Source organism: Osmerus mordax, chromosome 4, assembly GCF_038355195.1.
Source record: "Osmerus mordax isolate fOsmMor3 chromosome 4, fOsmMor3.pri, whole genome shotgun sequence".
Lineage (NCBI taxonomy): Eukaryota > Metazoa > Chordata > Actinopteri > Osmeriformes > Osmeridae > Osmerus > Osmerus mordax.
Window position 1 is genome coordinate 4,278,207 of NC_090053.1, and position 23,765 is coordinate 4,301,971.

Genomic DNA, 23,765 nt, shown 5'->3' on the forward strand with positions numbered 1-23,765 from the left:
CTATCTACTGTCCCCGGCGTCCTCGGACAGGGGGGCTACCTTCTCTGCAGACGCAGGAGCCGTCGACGGGTGAGCAGGACGCGTGGTTGTGGCAGGAACACGTGGAGGAGCAGCTGGATCCGTAGAGACCAGGAGGGCAGCTGGAGGAGCAGTCGTCTCCCTGTTGACGAGAGGTCGGTCCCACGGCGTCACACGCTGGCATTCACAAGTTTCAAACCAAGAGCCTCACATTGATAGAAACACAAAGCAGATCCAGACAGGAGAAGTTCTATTGCACATTTGAAAAAAGAAAATGTCAAAAAGTGGAAAGATTTGAGTAAGTTACTGATTCGCTGATTGTCTATTAGACTAACACCGCCGCTGTATGGCAGACTGGACTGCAAGGGATCTGTAGAATCTCCTGCAGACAGACAAGCCCTTAGTGGAGAGAGGAGGCAGTGGACCACCAGCAGGGAAAGATTTCAGGGGCCTGGGTGACAGAGCAGGGGAAGTTCTGAGCTCCGGTGTGGCTTTAAGGGTGTCTCTCTCTCTCTCTCTCACACAGCTCCAGTAATGAGCTAACCGTGAGACACAGGCAGCCCACTGGGGCCCAGCCCTTAAGTCCCTCATTGACGCATTAGAGTGAACCATCTGGTAAAGGAGACTGAGCTCTCCACCCCGTCCTCTCTGGCCCACCGTCATTAGAATTCCTCTGCTTGAAAAGGCTGAGACTAGCACACACCTCCACACCTCCCCACCTCCCCATCTGCCCCCAGAGCTGGTGATCAGAGCTCCTCTATGGATGCCCGCACCGCACCCCTCCCTTCCCAGCCCTGCCATGAGTGACAGCTGACACAATGATTTAGGGTTCCAATTAGCGGGTTAGAGGACTCCTGAGTGGCTCCCGTTTCCCACTCCGGAGAGCTAGGGATCTTCCGACTGCTCACCGCTCTCATTATCATTTTGAAACCAGGTTCAATGGGAGGCAAGCAGGAGAGGATATATGTCACTGGGCGCCAGGGGCAGAATGCACATCTTAAAGCCTCTCTCCTCCGCGTGCAACACATAAAAGCTTCCATCGGTGAATGACATTTTTATCAATCGGTGCCAGTGACTTTCTTCTGCTTAATATGACAGTGTCAGGACTACTAACAATAGCGACTCTGGTGCAGCTGCTCTCAGCGTCGGACAAGAGTCATGGGCGGGTGATAGGTTTGGAGCTGGGCTTGAGCCTTTCTCTCTAGAGCACAGGCAATTTACTGGTGAGTGGTCTCATGGATAAAGGGTCACTGAGCCACAAATGACCACATGGATTTAGTTACATCCATGGATGCGTTGAATTCCACTTGGGTTCCCCCACATGGCATAGAACCCACTGGTTGGACCAGTCACATAGAGCTTTAGGCAGCTCTCATTAGTCGACTGATTTATATTCCTTCTGAGCTCACATGGAATATAAACTCAGCATGTGGGAGACATTATTAATACTGGAACTGTCCGTGGTTTTGAGACAGGAAGAACCATAAATCCCCCCAGAACGTGCAGTGTGGAAGCAGGACCTGGCTGAGGAGAGGATGTTCCGGGTCCAGATCTGCTTCCAGACTGAAGCGCGGGCTGAGGCATTACATTCGTATGCATTATTGTGTTAAAGTAATTGGACAGCAGTTTGTAGAACGTCTCTCCTCTCGCCGACACAACATCGATTAGTTTGGTGCCCATTGAGACTGGATGCAAATGGCACCGCTAATCACCCATCAGTCTCACTCCCCAACAGTTAATCTAATTGCAGCCCAGTTGACTGTCAGTTTAAAACTCACTGAGCAAAACAGAAATTGAACGATTTTGATGCGATGAGGAAGCCGACTCAAAGGGGAAAATATGTTGCTTTTGCCCACTTTAAGACCCTCTAAAACTCAAGTCAATGTCACAAAGTCAACGGAAACGCAGTTCACACAGTCTGTTTGTAACATAAAACATAAACACAGTACAGAAAGTGCCCACCTGCAGCGCCAACAGTAGATTGCTGAGGACAATTCCTTGGAAAGGTAACATGTAATCACTTTGTCCCAGTCAAAGAAAGAGCATGTCCAATTACTAGCGCTAAATCAACCGTGCAGGATGTTGTTCTTTTCTTGGCACTTGGGCTGGTTTACCACCCGATGAGACCCCACAGAGGAGTCAGCAGGGAGGCTGTGGCTGTTATCACGGCCCTCTCAGGACTGGACTTCACAAACAGCCAGGTCTGGGGCCTTAATAATGTTTCGGTGTTACCTCCAGCGAGATGTAGGGATTTGTGACAAGCGCTGCTACTATCAAATTTAAGATTTAAAGTAATGAAGGAAATGAATGTCTACTCGTAGAATCCTCACATTTTGGTAGATTTTGGAGACATCGCAAGTTCTCCTACTTGGGTGAACGGCTTCTTGGTAGAGACCAAGGCGCACAGATAAGTTGTGTAACTAAAGCAAAACTGTGATCACATCATTACTAATCCCCACTTATCATGGCTGAATTATGATATACAATGCAACAATGGGTATCAATCTACAGCACTGCTTGGCTTTCATGTGTAGACATATTTTCCTACACTGTACAGTATATACTGTATGTAATGACACCAAACCTACAAAAAGGAGGCATATTTCATCAAATCATTCATGTAATCAAATCATTTAGCGAAATAATTACCTTTGACAGTTACTTGACAGACATATTGCAAAAATATTGTAAATTGGAACTTCTGTCATCTTTTATTCAATTGAACCATTTAGTGTCTGCTCTTCACATGAAGTCGGTGTGCTCTGCTCCCTTCTGACATCATCCTCTCTGTAGCCTGCTCCTGCCCTCTAGGCCTGTTTAATGGATCTGGCATCGGCTCCCAGAATCCACCACACCGAACAGGTGGAGCAAATTAAGACACAGTCTGTGCCCCCGCTAGGTAGCTCAAATCACCACAGTGGCCCGCTGTAAGACACAGGCAATTTGCACGGAAATGTAGTGTTGGCAGAAAAGTACCTCACGCTCTGTAACTTGATTTGTTGACAAAGTATAACAAAGTGGACATGAGGTGTCCCTAGTAAAAGGAATCCATAAAAATGGGATACCTAGCCAGAGAGAGGGCGTAGGGTGCAGATGATACTTTCAACTCGGACAGGTCTTGGTAGAGGCTTAGGCTGAGTTGATGGCCGAATTGTAGAACAGCATGCTATATTATCCATGCCAGTAGGACATGGAGACTAAGAGTCTTTCTTCGGCAGGGTCTTTTCTTTTTGTGCAGCCCTGTGGTGCAATATAGCAAATGCATTATGAGGAAGTGTTATTCCTGTTCAATAGTCTCACCCTGTTCCTGTCTCTCTGTGCAAGCCTGCTGTCTCGATCACCAAATACTAACTGGCCAGCAATGGCATTTCTTTTTTCATCTGTGCAAATAGTCAAAAAAAGAACTTAAGAATTACTGTACACTTTTTTAGCTTTTTTAGCTGTTTTTTAAAATGAAATGAAAAAGCTGAATCAAAAACCTTGAGGGATACTTAACCGACAGCAAAATTAATTGTGGATTTTTAGGTGATGAAAATATAGAAAATGCTATCGGGTATAAACTGTATGTTATGAAGAGTGAGAAAAAAAAGCATATTTCATAAAATAGAGTAGATCATATTGCTACCTTAAACTATGCTAGTAGGGTGCTTTGGAAACACCAGACATCTGACAGTTCCACCAACTGCTCCACCGACGAGGTGAAAACTTTGCAGAAGCAACACAGAACCCCCCCCTGGGTGGAACAGACCAGGACTGTGTGCCCGCTGCAGCCATGGACTGCATCATCACGATGTAGGCCAATGATCAACCAAATGACAAACCTTGAGGGTTTAGGTTGGTTGAGGGGCAGTTCTATGGGCGTATGTGAAGCCCTCTGTGACATGCTTGCGTGTAAAAAGGGCTACACAAATACATGTGATTTGATTTGATGACAACTCACCATGAAACCAGGTGCACATATGCAGGCGCTGGTGACACCGTGGCAGTCGGCCCCGTTGGCACAGTTACATGGCAGCATGCAGCCTTCACCATAGAAACCAGGAGGGCAGGTTTCGTTGCAGTACAGCCCCGTCCACCCGGCAGCACAGGTGCATTCACCAGACAGGGGATGGCAGCTGTACCAGAGAGCGAAGAGCGAGGAGAGGGGAACACAAACAGAGAGAGAGAGGAGGAGAGTGAAAGAGATTCGGGGGGAAAAAAGAGGGAAAGAGAACAAGAGAGAGATAGTTGCTGTGTAACCCTACTTGAGAGCATCAACACCTCATTTCAAAGGAAAGTCAAATGGTGAACTCCGTGGCGACAACGCTTCATCCATCTTAGACTCTACATGCGCCTCCAGATGGATGAGCTGTCTCTTTTCTCCTTCCTCCTGTAATGAGTTGTACCATTCCAGCACCCAGCAAGGCAAGCCAGGATCAGAACATTAACATTGCATTAGCTCTGAATGTTGCTGAGAAATAATGAATGAAGCAAAGGTCACGATTAAAAGCTAACTGTGTGACAAGACGTGTCCAGATTTGGAAACGTGAACTGGCTAAGAGCTCAGATAAAGGCTAATTGATTCGTCGAGCTCTTGTTTCATGTCTGATACACACAGGTTCGCCTCACGCTCCCGGGGTTCATATCTCCGTCTCACCTGAGAGTGTTGGTGGCGTTGCAAGGGCAGTACTTGTCACAGATGAGGCCATAGAGGCCCGGAGGACAGAACCTCTCCTGACAGTGAGGTCCTTTGAACCCCGTGTCACACAGACAGGCCCCGTTGATGTGGTAACATTTGCCTCCGTTCTGACAGTCACATCGAAGGGCACACTGAGGACCATAGCTGCCCACCGGACACTCTTCTTGGCACCTAAAACACAAACATGCAACATTTAGTAGACGCTCCTATCCAGAGAAACTTACAGTAAGTACAGTGACATTCCCCCGAGGAAAGTAGGGTGAAGTGCCTTGCCCAAGGATACAACTTCATTTGCCACAGCCGGGAATCGAACCGGCAACCTTCTGATTACTAGCCCGATTCCCTAACCGCTCAGCCACCTGACTCCCTACGTCCCTAAACGTGCAACATTATCCATGCACCCTGACATAGACTCCAACAACAACAGAAAGAATCCCTTACTGGAAACACCTCCAAGTCAGGACATATTTGAATCAAAAGTTGGGAAGCTCAACGAGACCTGGAACGTAACTAGAGAATCCTATTGCTGTTAGCAGTTACGGTAGGACTACCCTGCAGCACCAGAAGGGTTTTCTCGGGCGAGCAATCTTCATTAACTATCCGGCGTAAAATAAGTGCTGAGAAGATTCTGAGCAGGGAATTTAAATATACAATCCTGGCAGAACATCAATTTCAGGTGTCCAACAAAGCCATTACGAAGCTGATAAATAGCTCAATTAAATTATAAAATGGCCTAGTTATGTTTCATGTTTAAATAACATTGGATTTAGTCCTTAACAAAAAGAACAAGTATTATTAAACTGGGCAGAGGTGAGTGAGGAAATAACATAATCTTAGATTATCCCTGGCAGGTTAATCCACCTGTCATTGGCTAAATGAATGAGGGCAATTTTGCTAAATATTACCGCATAAGTAAGTCTGGTTCAGAAAAGGTTTTCTTCCTTCAGACAATTGCTTTGGCTGAACTAATCAAGCCTGGCTAGCTCTGAGCCATTCAGTCAGACAGAGGGAACTAGAGAGATCTGTGGATGTCAATGGAGTCCTAATAAAAGGACATTACTTATAATTAATGAGTTGAAACCAAACAGCAAGGCGCCCACTGTGGAGATGAATGGACAGGATGGGAGGGATGGAGATGAATGGAAGCTCACCACATGGACACAGCCAGGGCAGCAGCTAATAGGGCATGTGAATAAAACATAAGTACCTATATTAAATAGTTCCTTTTATCAACTAATGGACATGTATAAGTACTGTCTTGTGGTCCTATTCCATCTTTCCTTCTCTGAGAAAGAAAGAGAACTTCTATAGGCTGATTCTACAAAAGGTTAAGATTATGTACGCACCTTCGTCCACTGTAGCCTGCAGTGCACTGACACTGCCCAGAGATGTGGTCACACAGCCCTGCGTTGCGGCAGGAACAGTCCTTGCTGCAGTTGATGCCATACTTGCCAGCGTGACATGGTTGGGCACAAACGGAACCCTGCAAATCCACCCAGGTGGGTCAAACGCTGGGTTAGGTTAAGACAAACACACTCACTAGGAATCTGATGTGGAGAACAACGTCTACAATGTCATGAGTTCGTGACTGACTTCGCCCTCTTTGAGAAACAACAGCTCTTTAGTTCTGTTAGTTGTGTGAGTTTGAGGAGATGTGTTAGGATTCCAAAGTCATCTAACCTTCTAATCCTCCCCCCCCCCCCTCCTCTCTCTCTTCCTCCGTCCCTCCCTAGTCGCAGTCCTACCGTCCATCCTGCCGGGCAGGAGCACTCTCCTGTGATGTGGTGGCACGTCCCTCCGTTCTGACAGGGGCAACGTTGCTCGCACTGGGACCCGTGGCTACCATAGGGGCAGCGCTCTCCACAGCTGGCATGGCACAGAGCGAGAGAACACACACCGCCAGTCACACCACCGGCTGACAACAATGTCCGTCATGCATATTTATTTGTCTCCCCTTTGAAGAGGGCAGACGCAGACCATGAGTGACACGGAGAGAAGAAACAGTTGGGAGGGCGTCTGCGTTTTACATTTACAATTAGTCATTTTGCAGACGCTCTTATCCAGAGCGACTTACAGTAAGTACAGGGACATTCCCCCCGAGGCAAGTAGGGTGAAGTGCCTTGCCCAAGGACACAACATCATTTGGCACGGTCGGGAATCGAACCGGTAACCTTCGGATTACGAGCCCGACTCCGTTTTACGCGGTAGGTACTCACAAGGCCCCCGAGTACCCTGGTGCGCAGATACACTCTCCTGTCTCGTGGTGGCAGGTGGCGCCATTGAGGCATTGGCAAGGGAGCTGGCACAGTTTGCCGTAGTAACCCTGCTCACAGGGCTCCTCACAGCGCCAGCCCTGGTAGCCGTCGGTACAGACACAGGCCCCTGTGATGGGGTTACACTTGGCCCCATTCTGGCACTGGCAACGGTTACTGCAGTGGGGCCCCCAGTAGTCACTCTCACAGCCTGCAGACACACAAAAAGACATGGGATCAGACAATAAGGGCCATGCATATGGGTAGTCATGGTAATGGTTTTAATGGTACTTGATAGGCACATTTTGCATTACATCATTGTTGTTTGTACATGATGTTCATCTGGGGTCTCTTACAAGAACAGTGAAACATCAGCGCACATCAATGTACACTTAGGGGAAAAGACGGAAGTAATCGACCTAAGACCTGAGATATTAAGCAGGGAAATATTCTTATCCCCACATTTAAATTGTAGAACCCATAGAAATGAACTCTGATGATAAATCCTCAACAGAGTCTGAATTGCTAACTTGTACCCCGGCACTGGCATGGAGGAAGATTTGTAAAGTAATAACACTTAATGGTCTTGCATTTGTTGAGATGTATCGCTGATTTAAATGCTTTATCGATACCAGAGCCCCCAGAAGAGAATGGTGTAGAGACTGAAAATACACTGTTTCTCTACTCTCAGAATTATCTCTCTGGCTCATTTGAGAAATAATTTGTTAACCCAAATTATTTGATAAAGTGTGCAAATTGCCAAGTTGATCTGTATTAGAGTCCTAAGAAGCCAAGTCAACAGCATTTGGAATGACATGGAAGGGTATAAATCCTGGGTAGTTTCAACAGCTTGTAAGAACTTTTGTCTGTCTCTTTTACAGAAGCAGCAACAGAGCCTTGCATAACTGCCCAGCATGGGGCACAGTTTCCCGGACAGCGAATATTTACATATTGATTCCCACATCACAGCAGACCGGCTCACGAAAGGTAAAGACACCAGACTCCCTCCCAAAATGCCATCTTCCTGCCAGGACCGTGATCAACTGGGAAGGGGCCTTAATGAAACCTGTTTCATGGTCATCACTGAGGCCTGTTTGTGCCAAGCACCTAGCAGGAGGATGATCATCCTTCTCCTGCTGGAAGCAGCTCTGTCCTGGAGGGGGTCCTGGAACACAGCAGCTCTCTGCTAAAGGCCATGTTGCGGGGCTGGGGTGGGTGGCAACTATCGATTCCATCTAATACGCTCCTGGCCAGTGGTCTGGCGGGGCTGACTTCCCTGAAGGTTGAGCTGCTGTCACGTCGACGACCCCGGCACATTAAATGTGAAGTGTGCGAGGGCGGTCGGCGTAATAGATGAGCAGTTCCGCCGCAGCTCTGCTCGGCAGTCTATCAGCACTCATCAGTGCTCCCTTCGTTCACCCACACTGGAAAACAGCACACGTCCACCGTTCTGGCAGGCAACGCCTACCCAGAGACCTCCTCACCTCCGCTCGCAACTTACAACCACCAGCATGCTGAGACGGCCGTCGTTAAGTGTTCACCCACCGCAGAGTCCAACAGTGGCGGTTCTGAAAGCCCTCCATGGCCACTCGTTGAGTGAAATACTAACCCGGAGGGAGGGTGACAGCAAAAATAAAGAGAACTTTAGGCAGAGCTTAATTTGCAGACATTTCTGCCTCTTAGGAGCTCCACAAATGTATCCATTTGAAGTTTTAAACCTTCTTTAGCTTGCAGTAGGACGCCTCAGCACATTTGGAGCAAAGCCCATTATCTGCTCGTCTTCCTCCTGTACGGAGGTTTTTAGACTCACCACAGCGGACGCTCCCTTCGCCCCTCTGACAGCGTTTAACTGTGATTAAGGAGTCAGAGTTCACGGTGCGCTGTGGGCAAACAGAGAGGAGACGGAGAAACTTTGGCCAACATCACTTTTGGTTTGAGTTGTTTAAAGCAGCAGCTTTGGAGAGGGAGACTAAACTGGGAGAGGGATGAGGACCCCCTATGGTTTGCGGAGCGTGGGTGATGAATCCCACACAGTCCAGGGGCTGAAGAACCTCCCAAGCCAACCACCATTAACTGGTCTGGCCCGAGTCGGACAGACTAATGAGAAGGAGCGTAGAGCAGCCGACCTGTGCTCCAACGGTTCCTAGAGCATGAGGGTGTAAACATGGTTAACCTCCCCCGCAGGGACACATGGTTGGCATCGCATGCAATCCCCTCGGCTGAAACAAAACTGATCTTTTGGAGGGGCAACAAACTTAAAACTCGGGAAGGTGATGTGTCGAGAATGGGCTGAGGGAACCATCACATTAGCGCTGAGCTATGAAGTGTTCTCTAAAGCATGCATGCATTGTGGCTGACTGCCACAAGATTAAACCTAAACAGCTTTCAGTGGCATTTGACTCTGACTCAGAAGTTTTCCTTCTGAGTCTCCTGGCCTCTTCGGCAAAATGGCTTTTTTCTAAATGTTCACTGTAGAGAGCATGTGCCATTTAAAATGCTCACATAAGCTTCTCAAGGCGCCCTTTAAGACGAGTCTCTTCACAAAGAAAGAGTTCTTTCTGAATCCAAAAGGCGGACAGACACAACCGTTTTCCACCTCATTTATTCAGCAGGGCACATGATACAGATGTACCCTGACGAGCCGAGACTGGCATAAATGATGGCTTGATAGCTGTGGACAGAGGTGGCTGTATAACTCAGTGACACGCTGGAATTGCCAGTTCTGACTGGGAGAGATCAGGGACACATTAGTCCTATTGGAGTGACTGGCAGCCAGCCCAAGTTCTCTCCTCCCAACCTGAATCACTCACTGTCACATAAACACGGAAAGAGAAACTCCAAAGAGCAGAGCACCAGTAAAAGACCTGCTTTTATCCATTCCAATAAACCTACCACACACCTCACTGGACCTGGGAAAGTTAGACTAACTCAATATTGTGGAAGAGAGTGATGGCATATTCATGGCCTGACAATAAAACGGACAAAATTACTCCAAGTAGTGTTTGAACACTACCTTTAATAATACATGCTGGAAGATTCTACAGCCTTCCTTAAACTGAAAGAAGTTGAGAAGCTCTTTACTCTCACAGCAGTCAAGAAACTCCTGGTAATATTTGTCACCTTGGGTGTGTTTTGATTAGCCTGAGCCTCCACAAAGGTTACAGGAGAGTGAGGAGATGACTTGAGGAGTGTCGTACAGTAAAGGCGGTGGAGTTTCAAAATGCATATCGAAATAGCTTAGACAATTCATAACATACTGTAGATGCTTTCATTTTTAGATAGCCAAGCTTTTTCTTGGCTGAATATTCCTAAGATTTAGTATTGAGTCCTAATTTATGATGTTCTTCTCACCAGAACATTTGTAAAATAACTTGTATCAGCTTCAACTCTTCATTAGGACGTTATTAGATCTGATTAGCCCCTCAGAAACTCATTCAATTAGTGCCGTTAAGTTAATAAACAAAGCCTTACCCAACATACCATTCCTTCACACACCCTTCATCCACTCACCCTACATGAAGTCATTCATCACAGCTCCCTGACTCAAGGCTAGACTAACAGTTTGAGCAGACATGATTTCTATAAGGGCTCGGTGTGAAAGGGATGATGGTTGCGTGACCTTGAAGGATAAATGTCTCAAGGCATTTTTTTAAACATTTTTTCATCTCCAGTTGTAATAGCTGACAACATGCTACAAGACCAGCCCACCACGGTCTGCCCTCGCACATGACTCTTATTTATTAACACACCGAAACCACGACGCAACAAGAACATATTTCGGATACATCATAGTGAGCTTGATGGATGTTTTTCTAAATATACAGAAGTAACTGCCAATAGTCATGGAGGGAAATCTGCTGAATTGGAATAACAGGGAACGCAGCAAGCTGGTGCTGTCGGTGAGGGGCGTGTTGTTGGTCCTGGCCTAATTCATCTTGGCCAAGCCCCAGTGAGTTCACCTTCCCCTGGGATGTGGAGCAGCACGAGATCAAGCCCATGCACACACACAGGCGCACACACACGTGCACACACACATACACACACACATGCAAGGGCACGCACCTGCTCACACACTAGTGAAAGACTACGTACTTGCTGTATGAAGCCTTTCCTGTATAAATGGTACTCAGGTTTCTCGTTGCTGATTTGAAGCTCTGAAAAGCTAACAAGATGTGACTGTGGAACTGTGTGTTCTGTGTGTTCTTCAGAACCACACAACTAATGAGTGTAAAAGCACGTTCCTTTTAGAGGATACATTAATGATTACAAAGTCTGACCTGGATGTTTATCCCGAGAAGGATCTGGTCATTTGTCCAAGTTCTGCTCAGGACGCAAACCTGGATCGATAGAAGGGCTAGGGCCGCCCACAGGCAGCTCTTCGATACGTCGTATTAACAGAGTTAAGGTAAGGAAGTTCACCAAAGCTGACAAGGCCAGGTCATCTCACAGACTGCCCACTAGACAATAAGTGTGGGATACAGGGGCAATGTCTAATAAAGGCTGCAGGTTGGTCCATAATGCATTCATGGTGGGCGAGATGCCTGGATGCAGTTAAGCAGCAGCTTATTCAACAGAACCTGACACGGCTCATGAAAGTGTGCTATCAGCACATTGTTACACAGCCCACTGCGTCTTCCAATTAATAACTCACCCTTCCCCCACCCCCGTCCTGTTAAAAACAACCTCTTTGCTCCCTGTAGCAGGACACCTACAGACTTTAACTATAATAGGGTGCATGTTTATTTACTGTACATTTGCTTGTGCGGTGACTGGGGTCATAAATAAAGATACTGTCGGCGCTGCAGCCTTCAACACCCTGCACGGAGCGAGGTCAGCGATGTCCGCGGACAGCCACTCCACAGACAATGTCAGCTCAATAAAGCAGAGACGCACCTCTCTTAATTTGCACCCATCGATTTCCCATTTCCAATTAATAATTCTAATTAGGATGAAGTAGAACGAGCCTTGGGGTAGCGGCGGTCGATGTGGGAGGGGCGTGGTCGGCACAGAGGGCTGATCCACATTCACATGACACCATTCTAGGCAGGCATGGGGCATGAGAGGGGGGTGGAGATGGACAATAGAGAGGGGAACACTTAGCATCAATAGAACATCAGTAAAGGGAGAAGGGCTTTAACCAAACAGTGGATTGACTGGGATGTGAGCCACTAACAGAGATCGATTGATCTTCCTACAAGTCCTGCAGCAGAGGGCAGCATAAACCATAAACATATGCTTATGGATATCGTGAGGAGAGCCTAATATATTAATAGGAATGTTAATATGTTAATAGGGAATTCTGATGCTTCATAAGCCAGTGCAGACTAGTGGAGCGTAACAGTGTTTTCCAAGTTCCCCATACCCTCATGTGGAGGTACAGAGAGGGCCACCGGGCGGGGCGACACTGGGACGTGTGTCAGACAAGCTGCTCCAGAGCCACAGTGAGAACACTGCCTTCTCTTCCGTCCTAAAGATAGACACGGCACTGTGAATGTCATTGGCAGGATGAAGGACATCACTTTAGCATTCTGTCCACCCACGACTGAGAGCATCGGGGAGTAGGCCACTGTGGAAGTCAAATGGAAACAGCCAGCTACAGAAGACAGCTGTTGCGTCCAAATAATGACCGTGGGCTTTTGATGAAAATGGGACGGGATAGGTCCCTGCTTTGATCGTTGCGTCGTAAACACGAACACACTTCTTTTTAAGGAGGAGAAATACGTTCGCTCGAAGGATCTGGAAAATTCAGAAAGCCCCTTCAGACAAACCCTTCCACCACAAACACGCACGCACACGCATAGGATAATTTCTTTTTAATGATCTAACATTATGCAAATGATCATCAAGAGGGCTGCAAATCTTGGAGGGACTCTACGGTTCTCGGCAGGTGAATGTCTGCTCATGATCACTGCAAATAGCTGAAACGGAGAGTGGATGGAGATCCAACACAGGGTCATGAGGCAGGTCGTCAGGCCTAAACCCACGCTGTTGCCTTGAGGAAACGCGATGCACTAATGTTCCAAGAACCCTTGTTGTTATTAAGAGCACCTACAAATCCCATTAAAATACACAATTACAATATATTTATAAAGTATTCATCATCAGTTAAGCGTGGGCAGGTGCTGGTGGGGTCAGGTTTGCTAAATAGAAATTGAGTGGGCTCATCTAACTGATGTAGTGGTACCCTCGGTTCTTCAGCCGAGGTTCCATAAGGAAGTAGAAGAACAAGTGAGGGACGGACTCGGTAAGAATCTCTGTGGGACTCTGGAGGTCTGCGGCTGCAGGGCACTCTACATTGACAGCCGGTCTGCAGACTAATGTATTACATTATGAGACTCCTTCACAAAGGTCAGGATATCCTGGAGTGCAAAAGGAACTGGTTGAGATGAATTTCTGAATGCCGTTTTGTTCTTTCTGGTGGTTCTCGCGAGTCCCATGAATTATTCCTGCGGATTCTCAAAGTCACAATGAAAGTGAAGGTAGACAAAAGCAACTGTGTGTGGATGGGTGTGTGCGTGTGTGTGTGGTTGTGTGTGTGGTTGTGTCTCCCCCACTGCCAGTCTGATGAGGGCATTGAACAGGGGGCTCAAATGAATCAGCCCAGCCTGCAGGGGTGTTACCTTGGTTTTTACTGTGTCAAGTACTCTTTGCATTATTTTGCTTCACAGCATTTCAACGACATCCTGACGCAAGACTCTTAAACGAGTGTACAATGTTATTCACTGCTGACACCGTTGTAAATGTCTGCCTAATAGAACCAAACAATTTATTAGTATCCAACTATTTTCATTTTAGTAATGTCTAGTCTGTTTCAGCATCCAGGGCATTGATCCATGCACCCGAATATTACTTTTTGTCTGATTCTGAAGGAAAGACAAAGTTATACCTGGCATGTTTACACCTTTGAGGTGACTGTGCATCACAATCCAAATATTCGACCATAAAAAGCCCAGAGGAATCTCTTGGCCTAAAGGGTATGCAAATCTAATATCTACGATGTCATGAATCACTCTTAAAGTGTGTGCCCAGAGCAGCTGGTCAGCAGTTTTCTGCTATTCTCTGTCTTAGTGGACAGCTCGATTGGAGAGTTGAAACAAAGTGTGTACAGTAGGACATGGTGTTCACTCATAGCCTTGTTATTGTGCCGGTCCAACCCAACTCAGCCTTTAACATCTCCTAACATTTACGTTGAAGCAATGTTGTACTGTGAATGACCTTGGTCATCCTGCACCCCTACTTTAAAGTGTTCTAAAGCTTTTGCACTGCACAGCCTCGTTCCTGGTGAATGCATCCTCGTGTCTTGCAAGCGATTACATTTCCTGTAAAATTCCCTGTGATCCTTATCATCCAGATGCCCTTTTCCGATGCTCACAGCCCAGGATGTTTCCCTTTGTTCCACTTAGTAAGCTCCACCCAGGAGATAGCGTCTCCGTGCCTTCTTGTCCTTTGCCTTTCGAATTTTTCTTCTGAGGCTAAAGCAACCGATTTAATTGAATTTCTGGGCTTGTAATGCCTGCATTAGTGTAATCAAAGAGGGGGAGAGTCGAGCAGTTTATCTTGACCTTGGGAGAATTAGCAGATGCTGTTTGTGGAGATCACGGAGGGGCGTGTTCAGAGAAAACACAAACAAATTTACAAGTTTGGAACCCGAGGCGCTATCGATCTGCAAGTCAAACAGGCTTATAGACATTTCCGACAGCGATATGCATGTAGTAAAAAAGAAAATGTCATAAACTTGGGTAAGATTTACCCTCTATTTAAAAAAATCAATTCTAACACCGAGATGTGTGTGACACAATAAGTGTTTCCATTCCCAGCACTGGGTAAGAAGGAGACTCAAAGCTAGCTCCACCTGTCAGTAGAGCAAGGCACAAGTCCTTGTTGGAGTTGCTTCCTACAAGCACAATGCCATAGAGCCCTCCAGGGGTTGGCACAACTGCAAGCAAGAGAGAACAGTGAAGAATGCAAAACACAGCCCCAGATACCCTGGGGCCCTGAGGCAAATTTGATTAAAAGTTTGTTTTTCTTCACTCTCAACAAACGGAGGCGCTCGTCGATGCGGCACTGACAGTTAATTGGACTTGGCAGGGCCATGAGTTAATTCGTCAGCATTGTGTGGGGCTTGCCTGGGAGGAGCAGGACAATCGATGTCCCCCTGGATGGGCAGTAATCACTGCAACACTCCAATGAAGTCCAGGGTTAAACATCAGGAGATTGCAGGTGCACCAGAGGGTCTGAGAGAGACTGCTAATATGCTCCCATTCCACAAGCAAACCAAGGACACCACCAGAGAGCACCCTAAGTAGGGGCCCCTGGTAACCCCCACATTCAGCACTCAAAGCTGGGTCAAAAGCTACTCTCCTCAGAACAACTATAGCTTAGAGACAGAAAGATGAAACAGGTGCTATAGGGGTCTCCTCAAAGGGTCATCGATCTCTGAAGTCTCCATTCAGAAAGAGAGAATCGTGTTACACTGAATACAGTGAGCAACATGAAATAGAACTGTGTCCATGGACACAAATGATAGTCCACGGTGTCGTGTCTCAATTATGTGTCTAGATTTAGTTATTGTTAAAGGAAATTCAACACTATGCTAAATGCTAGAGACTGCATTCAATGTTAGAGGCTAAATGAGAGGAACTGCAACTTTTAGCAAAAAACCTCAGCCCCGCTCAGAATCATGGGGAGGTCATCAAATCCATAGCAACGACAAACTCCTTAAACATGGAATAGACCAGGAATTCAAGTGTGTCTTGCAGTCTGTGAAATGACCAGAGCACAGAATTGCTCTACATTTGTATTCCTCTGCTATCTTATCATCAAACTGTTATCATCTCATTTCAGCCATCTTAGACTCAGTGACCTTCTCTTAAGGACAAGAGACAGGGCTTTTTAATGTCCTTATTAAATCAAACCATCCACAGGCTCTAGGCACGAGTAGTGTTCCGGCACCTTCCGCTCCACAGAGATAATGAACCGTACAAGGTTCTGAACATCATCAGACAGAGCACCTGTAGTCCTGCCATAATTGTTTCCATCTCCATAACAACCATACTCACCAGCTCAGTCTTGGTGAGGCTATATATTCTAGAACAGTTTGTGTTTTCAGTGCAGATTCCTCTCCCAAAAAGGACACAGATTTACCTCACACACACATTTACACACATACCCACATTCACAAAACTTTTCTCCAGAGTTAATGGTGCAGGGAACTTTTGGAGAATGAGTCCAGCTTAATGGAATGGTAAGAAAATCCAAGTAAAGAGTGTTTGCTGTGAATGCTGTGATTAACTGAGCGATCGTAATGTGTAGGAGGGTGACTTGAGCCAGTGTGTCGGTGGGATTTCAGTGTGCTTGCACATGTGTGTATTTGCACATACACTGGTTTGTGTAATAGAGAAGTAATCCATTCATAAGATGCCAAAGAAGTGTGCACGTATGAGCACGTGAGCACCCACCACAGACAGCGGTCATACAATCCCACCGCAGTACAATTATGTAAATATAATCAAATAAATACAAATAAGAGTATCAGTCCAAAAATAAAAAAAACAACAAAAGTCCCTTATGGACCACAAAAATATTTTTTCAACAAGCTGATAAAAACAAGTGTTCAACACAACAAGTTATTTTTGTACACAACAAGCTACACCAATACCTGTTTGTCTTGGAAGATAATCCTTCCTCCTTTCTTGATCAGTGAAGAATGGGGTCAGAGAAGGGGTGCAGTAAACTAATATCTCAAAGGGCCAGAGCGCTCAGCATAAACAACACTGTCACGTACAGGGCAGTAAATTACAAGGCTGCAATGCTCTCTGGGAGACTTGTACACCATGCTACACCTGAAAAGCCAAGCCCCAAGTGCCAACGAATGCAATAAATATAAACCCAAACACACACAAAAACAACACACGCACGCAACAACAGGTGCACACAAACACATGAAGACACACATCCTTACACACACTCTTCCACACACACAAATACTGTACACACACACATACACACTGGTCTTATTCTATTCCTGTCCCTTTGAGAACTGCCAGTGCTCTTTGATCTACCCAAATGAATGAAGCATTACACGTCGACTATCATGTCCACCGCTCTCAGAACATGACCGCAACGCCAGGAATGTTAACTCCGTTCGTACAAGCCAGAGTCTCCGAACAACAAGATATCCTATTGATTCCGGCTCATTGCTTTACATGTTCACGTGGAACGGAAATCCCACCTGTGTTTCGTTCAAACACCATTTCCCTGCTCTCTTCAGACTGGTTCGACTGGAGCCACGCGCTGGCATTACTAACGCGGGCTGCATCCGCGTGGTGTACACTTTACACAACTCAGGGGCCTGTGTGGCCTCTATTATTTTATAATGTATATGCTGCTTGATTGCACTATGCAGTACATTTGATTTCGCGTAACTTTTTTTGAAAGGCCTGACCAGGGACTGGGGTTGCAAATTAGCCTATTGGCTCGAAACCTTTTATGCAACATATTGTTATTTATGTATGTAATAATGTGCGCTGCATTGTCCCTGACAAATAAACAAACAAATAAATAAATAAAATAAATGAGAGTCGGTGATCTGCCGTGATCATAACGGAGAGGTTGTCCGAGGGATGCAGCAGGAAGGAAAAGAAGACAGAGACATGAGAGGAGGTTGTTAGCCCCTCAGGAAAGACATCCATGTTGCTATTCTACTCTATCTCATTCACTGCCATTTACAGTCCTGCCTATACAAATCTCAACACTAAACACCAAAGCACTGCCTGCTGCAGTAATGTCCGCCTGTCTGAATAACAGCTGCATATTAGATACAGTAGTAGTCTGTGATAGTACAGAACTCACAAACACTACATTCAAACACCACATGCATGAATCAAAAAACCAAGCGTCTCATTAGCCTGCATTAAAGAGGAGTTTGTCAAGCTCATGGTCCATGACTGACCAACCATGGGCCACACACGTTATTATGTGTGATAGATCCCTCGGGATCCCTCGAGGACAGCCACCGGTTTACAATGCTAAACCACTCCTCACATTTTCCAAACACTTATCTTGTAAAGAGGCATTGATTTTTAGAATCTCCGGAAGACTGGGAGAACCTTCACTTCGCAAATAAAACAGAAAACACACCCAATTGTAAAAGGTAAACGCACTAAAACCGCCACATTTAAGCACATTTCTTCCACTGTGCACCTGGGTTAAACATACCATTTATCCAACTGAAGCACATTAAATCAATGATAGCGCTTCATTTCACCTCATATTTCTTCAGCGATGACAGTCTTCGGCTAAATATATCCGGTAGAAATGCCATCCGTCTTTATCATTCGCTTTATTTGAAAGCTGTTATTACTGTAGTATAGCTCTTCTAGTGGGAGTGACAGGCAAGGCCTCATCATATAAGTGATTAAATCATGAGAGAGGTGCTGAGAAGTGCACAGCCCTGGAGGCACAGGGGAAGGGTCATCAGCAGGCCTTATTACTGGCTGTCCCAGCTTTGAAATGACATAGTCTTGATTTTGCAACAGGAAAACTCATAACTGAAGGCACTGAAGGCGTTTTCCAACCATCTTGCTTCATTTCTATGCTGTGCCATTGATCAGCACTTTATATTCATGCAATCCACAACCAGCAGTTCCGTATCTTGGTCCAAAATGACACTGCAGTCTGCTCCAATAAAGCACAAAGAAAATACAGATACACATATGATGACGAATCCTGGAAATCAAACTGCTCTGAGCCAAAAAAAAAAAAAAAAAAACAAGCACCGGGCTGTGTCTGCTCTGTATCTCTCCATCTACCCGATGTCCTTGTGATGACCCTCAGGTTCTGCAGGAGGTCCGACAGATCAGAGGTCAGATCAGAGGTCACGTCTGAGCTCAGAGTCTCAGTCTCCACTGGCATAGGAGAGGTGGGCCACATCCTCAGGCTACAGCAGGTGGACAACAGTCGGTGAAAAATGCCCATTATCTCCTCAGCCTTACCTTACCCACTCTACCTCTCCCTTCTCCCCCTTTCTCTATCTTGCCAATAAACCAGTACAAGTCTTTCTACTCCCCACCTGACCCAGATGCAGGCCTAGCCTCCTGGTGGGGGCTGCTCCAGAAAACAGGGTCCAAGTCTTTGATCCAGCTCCAGATCGTCAGCTGAAAGGCTGTCACTTCAACTTTGGGCTGCTCACAATCTCACGACAGTGCCGTCTCTCCGAGCCAGGGAGTACACGCTGTTTATCTCACGAGCACATCCTCGGTCTCAAGAGCAGCTCCTTCACTCAGGCCTGACTGCCACAGCAGGACGGGAAGGTTATCTGCCCCTGGACAGATAACTCCACCACTCACCAATGGCTGTGGACACACATTACATTTAGTCATTTAGCAGACGCTCTTATCCAGAGCGACTTACAGTAAGTACAGGGACATTCCCCCGAGGCAAGTAGGGTGAAGTGCCTTGCCCAAGGACACAACGTCAGTTGGCATGACCGGGAATCGAACTGGCAACCTTCGGATTACTGGCCCGATTCCCTAACCGCTCAGCCACCTGACTCCTCTGAGTTGCCGAAGCCAAGCATGTGACTGGTTCGAGCAGGAAAGGTGCTTGTGTGCCTTTCGGTCAGCAGGGCCCTGACCGAATCCACTTACACCAAAAAACATAAACACGTACCAGCGGAGTGAGAGAGCAACATTTTTCGTGAAAGACGCACACAACCAGCGGTACCATTTCTATAGAGGGAAAAAGGGGGGCACATTTAATTGAAAAATTGGCACACATTCCTCATTTCTACAGATGAAAGCTCATAAATGAAAAAGCCTGGACCGATGCCTGGTATGGAAATCTAAACTTGATGAATAATGCCTCTGTCTCCATCATCAGGTCTGTTATAATAAGGCGGATAAGCCCAGCACCTGCGTGGTGGAACACACGGCCCGCTGCACTCCTAACCAACCCAGAGTGGTCTGGGCATCTCTGGGGAGCGTGTGGCTCACACCCTCCCTGGGAAGGAAGCTTTGGACCCTCATCAGTGTGAGGGAGTGAACTGGAGCAAACCGCTCAGCCTTGTCATTTATGCCCATGAATCCGGCTCCAGTGAACCTGCAGTGCAATGCGTTGGCTAGATTTACACACAGTTGGTAATCAGGGAATGGCTCTTTTGTTAATGAAAACTCATAGATCTATATAACAGCACCATAGATATGTTTTAAGCCACTGGTACTCATTGGCGAAATATGTTTTGAAAGCAGGAGACCTAAGTGCTTAGCCTCCTGTCTAAATAAAACAGTTAAATTAGTCCAGAGTTTTAGATCAGGTAATGCCGGGAAAAGTATTGTTGGAATCACATCCAAAAGCATCAACAGAACGCTAGTAGAAAATTGACCGTATTCAACTATACAGGTTTCTAATAGGTTGCTATAAAAACCTTCATAATTGTTTCATCTGGAACTAGCTTCTGGAGTCACACACTGTAGATGTAACACAGTCACTTGGTTTGTCACTGTGGGTGAGACATTGTCCAAGCTGCTGACATCATGGCCAACGGGGTCAGTTGAGTTACATACTGCATTGGACCTGAACCAGTATGGGGGAATCTGTTTAACCTCCTTCTCTCTTTTCCTCATCCTCCTCCCCACAAATATAACAGCAGTCAACCCCCCTGTTCTCTTATTCTTTGCCTCCATGGAACCTTTACCATTACCATTTAGTTGATTACCAAACACACACTGTGTGCACTGTACCCTCCCCCCTCCCGCCCCCCTCCTCCCTCCCTCCCCCCTCCCTCCTCCCCCCTCCTCCCTCCCTCCCTCCCTCCCTCCATCCCTCCTCCCCCCTCCTCCCTCCCTCCCCCCTCCTCCCTTCCTCCCTCCATCCCTCCCCCCTTCCTCCCCCCTCCTCCCTCCCTCCATCCCTCCCCCCTCCCTCACCCTTCCCTCCCCCCTCCTCCCTCCCTCCCTCACCCTTCCCTCCCCCCTCCTCCTCCATCAATCCCTCCCCCCTCCTCCCTCCCTCCCACCCCCCTCCCCCCTCCTCCCTCGCTCCCTCCCTCCCCCCTCCTCCCTCCCTCCCTCCCCCCTCCCTCCCCCCTCCTCCCTCCCTCCCCCCTCCCCCCCTCCCTCCCTGTAAGAGTCCTGCCTTGCACTCTTGCACTGGACCAGAGGGAAAACCAGTAAACGGGTGGACAGTCAGAGGCCTGTTTGTTTCAGTTTGGCATCGATCCCTCTGACTGCACTAGTGGAAGGCACGAGTCTAATCATGATTAAGACCATAACAGAGAGCCGTGGAGGCAGGGGGGTGGAGGGGAGGAGGATGGGGGGAGTGGACAACTGGCCGTTCATCCACTATATTCATCAGGCACATCAGTTCCACTTCTAGCAGATGAGAACAAGCTCTGTGTGACTCACCTGTTTCTGTCCTAGTACTTTTGTTGGACTAATACGCCGTACAGTGTGACAGTGAATGGTGAATGATAGTAAATAGCATCGTGTTTCATGGACTCCACTTGTGACAGACTAAGTGACTGAAATGCCTGTGTCGGAGATGGAATGACAACATTGAAGAGGATGATGTTCGTGAATCAAGGATGCCAATAGAAGGCTGGTGTGGGGGTCAGAGGTGAAGTGCACTCACCACTGGAGCAGTCCAGCCCTCCCCAGCCGGGCTCACACTGGCACGTATCAGGAGACACACACCGACCATGCGCGCACTCCTCGGTGCACAGTGCTGGAACACACAAACACACACAGGAGCATCAGTACACACCCAGTTTATAGACACAAACCCAGACACACACTCACGCATACTAAAACATCATTAAACAACCAATAAGAGGCATAATGGAAACCGCCAAGAAGGGAGCTGAAAGAGAATTGACCATAAAAAAGAAACACTCGATACATCGCAATTATCATCAGGGGAGCCGATCTTTGCCTTGGCCATCATATTTAACACCCATCCCTACCCACATGACACTAAACGATTCACTAAGAGATTGAGTCCTCAGTCAACATCTCAGTTCATGGTCGAGCCTCGCTCTCCTAGGGCAGGCTGGCGTCGGCAGCGCGAGCCTCGACGAAACCAGCTGTAAATCCCTCCTAATTCGATCAGCTAGCTCTTTGTCACAGCGATGCTTTAAGCTAGCGAGCCCAGTTACTGCAGTGTTTACTGAGAAGTGTGCAGTTTTCTCGATCATTCATATTGAGCAACACAACGCCATATTGATTGGTCAAACATTAGCATTCCTGGCAGGGCCCACTATGGAGTTGGAAATTTGGTCCAGCCGGGTAACCAAATGACCTACATGTTACTGTTGCCACAGAGACCGTTTTTCTTTTTGTTTGTGAGGCCTAAAGAAAAGTTCAACAAAAAGAATTGCCACTTAGTATGAATAATGCTGAGGCAGCCAAGGTCGCCTGGCCAGCAGGGTTGAAACCGACAGGCTCTTATCTGAGGAAGAAAGCCATCAGGCCAGAGCTCCTGGAACAATCCTCTCTGATCAGAATCCAGTTGAGGGATGATGCTCTGCCAGTAGCTGAAGGTCATGAGCAGCCACTCCCTTGACTAACCTTGGCCGCTGCGCCAAACTTTAGCTACTTTCCCCCCAATTACATACTTCTTCTTCAGGTATTAGAATAACATTGAATTTCGCCTGTTTCTTAAGCAGACAGAAATGCAGGGGTTATTGTATTAAAACAATACTATGGATAAGTAAGTCCTGTAAGCAGAGTGGTCAACCAGACCTGGCCCCAGGCCTGGACAGAGCTGCTATAGATTATCACTCAATCAGGCTTCGATTGGGATCCATAGCCAAGAACAGGGCCGCAGGGGGGATGGGAAAGGAGAGAAGCCCAAACACCCACAGGCCAGGGCTAATTGCAGAAATGCTCCCTGGGCAAAAACGGTGAACCAGAGATCCAGAGAGATAAAGCAGATGGGAAGATCTCACGACGTCAGTAAGCTCGTGTCAAACAGTCCAATTACAGTAAGCCAACAAAGTGAAGGGGGAAGGAAACTTCCCCTTTGTGCTGACGCGAATGTCCAACTGACTTCTTGTAATCAATGTGACTGCAGTGTGTGGAGTATTCAAAGACAAGAGCAAAATAATACAATGTCACCGTGATGAGAGGATTTCGTTTAGTTTCAATCAGCAGTATCTGATCAGAAAACCCTGGGAAATGCTAATGCATCACATCCTTTTAGATACATGGAAGTTATGAAGTAAAGATTGGGATGGCGGGTGGGGGGGCAACTGCTCCTAAGATCTGAACCTGGTACAGTACGACGGTCTAATAAAGTAGAAAATAGGTTTTTCATTTTAATTGAAATTCATAATTTACTCCCTTTACCTCCTGTCTATGGAATCTGTTGGAAAATTGAGTCTTTCATCTAGATAAAAGGCTAATCTAACTCATTATGCAGAGGTGTTATCAGACAAGGGAACAATAGAGCTAATTGGTGATTGTCGCGCTGTGTTAATAAATGGAATATTCATCCACAGCACAACTATGATCTCTTGAAAGTAAAGAAGATCTCTGTACAAAATGTTCTAATAATTTTTTCTCCTTTGGTGTGTTGGACAGCTTTCGTGCACTAGTTAAGTAAGATGCAATTCATAAACAACACATTTGTAGGGTTTTCTGTGCTTGTTTTAACTGTGTGGAGATGCTGTGAGGAATACAAGGAACAGTGAGATGTAGTTAAAGGTTAAATCAATCATGGAAACGATGCCTACAGCACATATCACAAAAGAATCTCCAAAGGTTCCGCCATAAGCTTCTATCATCCACAGAGATGATATATTTGGAAACCTTTCTTTGAAG

The 23,765-nt window shown here is 46.7% G+C and overlaps 1 protein-coding gene across 1 annotated transcript in view; it reads right to left on the bottom strand.

Moving 5' to 3' along the window:
* Window positions 1-23,765, bottom strand: part of megf11 (multiple EGF-like-domains 11) — a 40,422-nt gene that overhangs the window by 14,627 nt on the left and 2,030 nt on the right. The window contains 7 exon segments of the mRNA XM_067234171.1: window positions 40-160; window positions 3,959-4,133; window positions 4,655-4,867; window positions 6,043-6,179; window positions 6,442-6,562; window positions 6,913-7,159; window positions 21,577-21,669. Of these exon segments, the coding sequence (XP_067090272.1) occupies window positions 40-160; window positions 3,959-4,133; window positions 4,655-4,867; window positions 6,043-6,179; window positions 6,442-6,562; window positions 6,913-7,159; window positions 21,577-21,669 (1,107 nt within the window).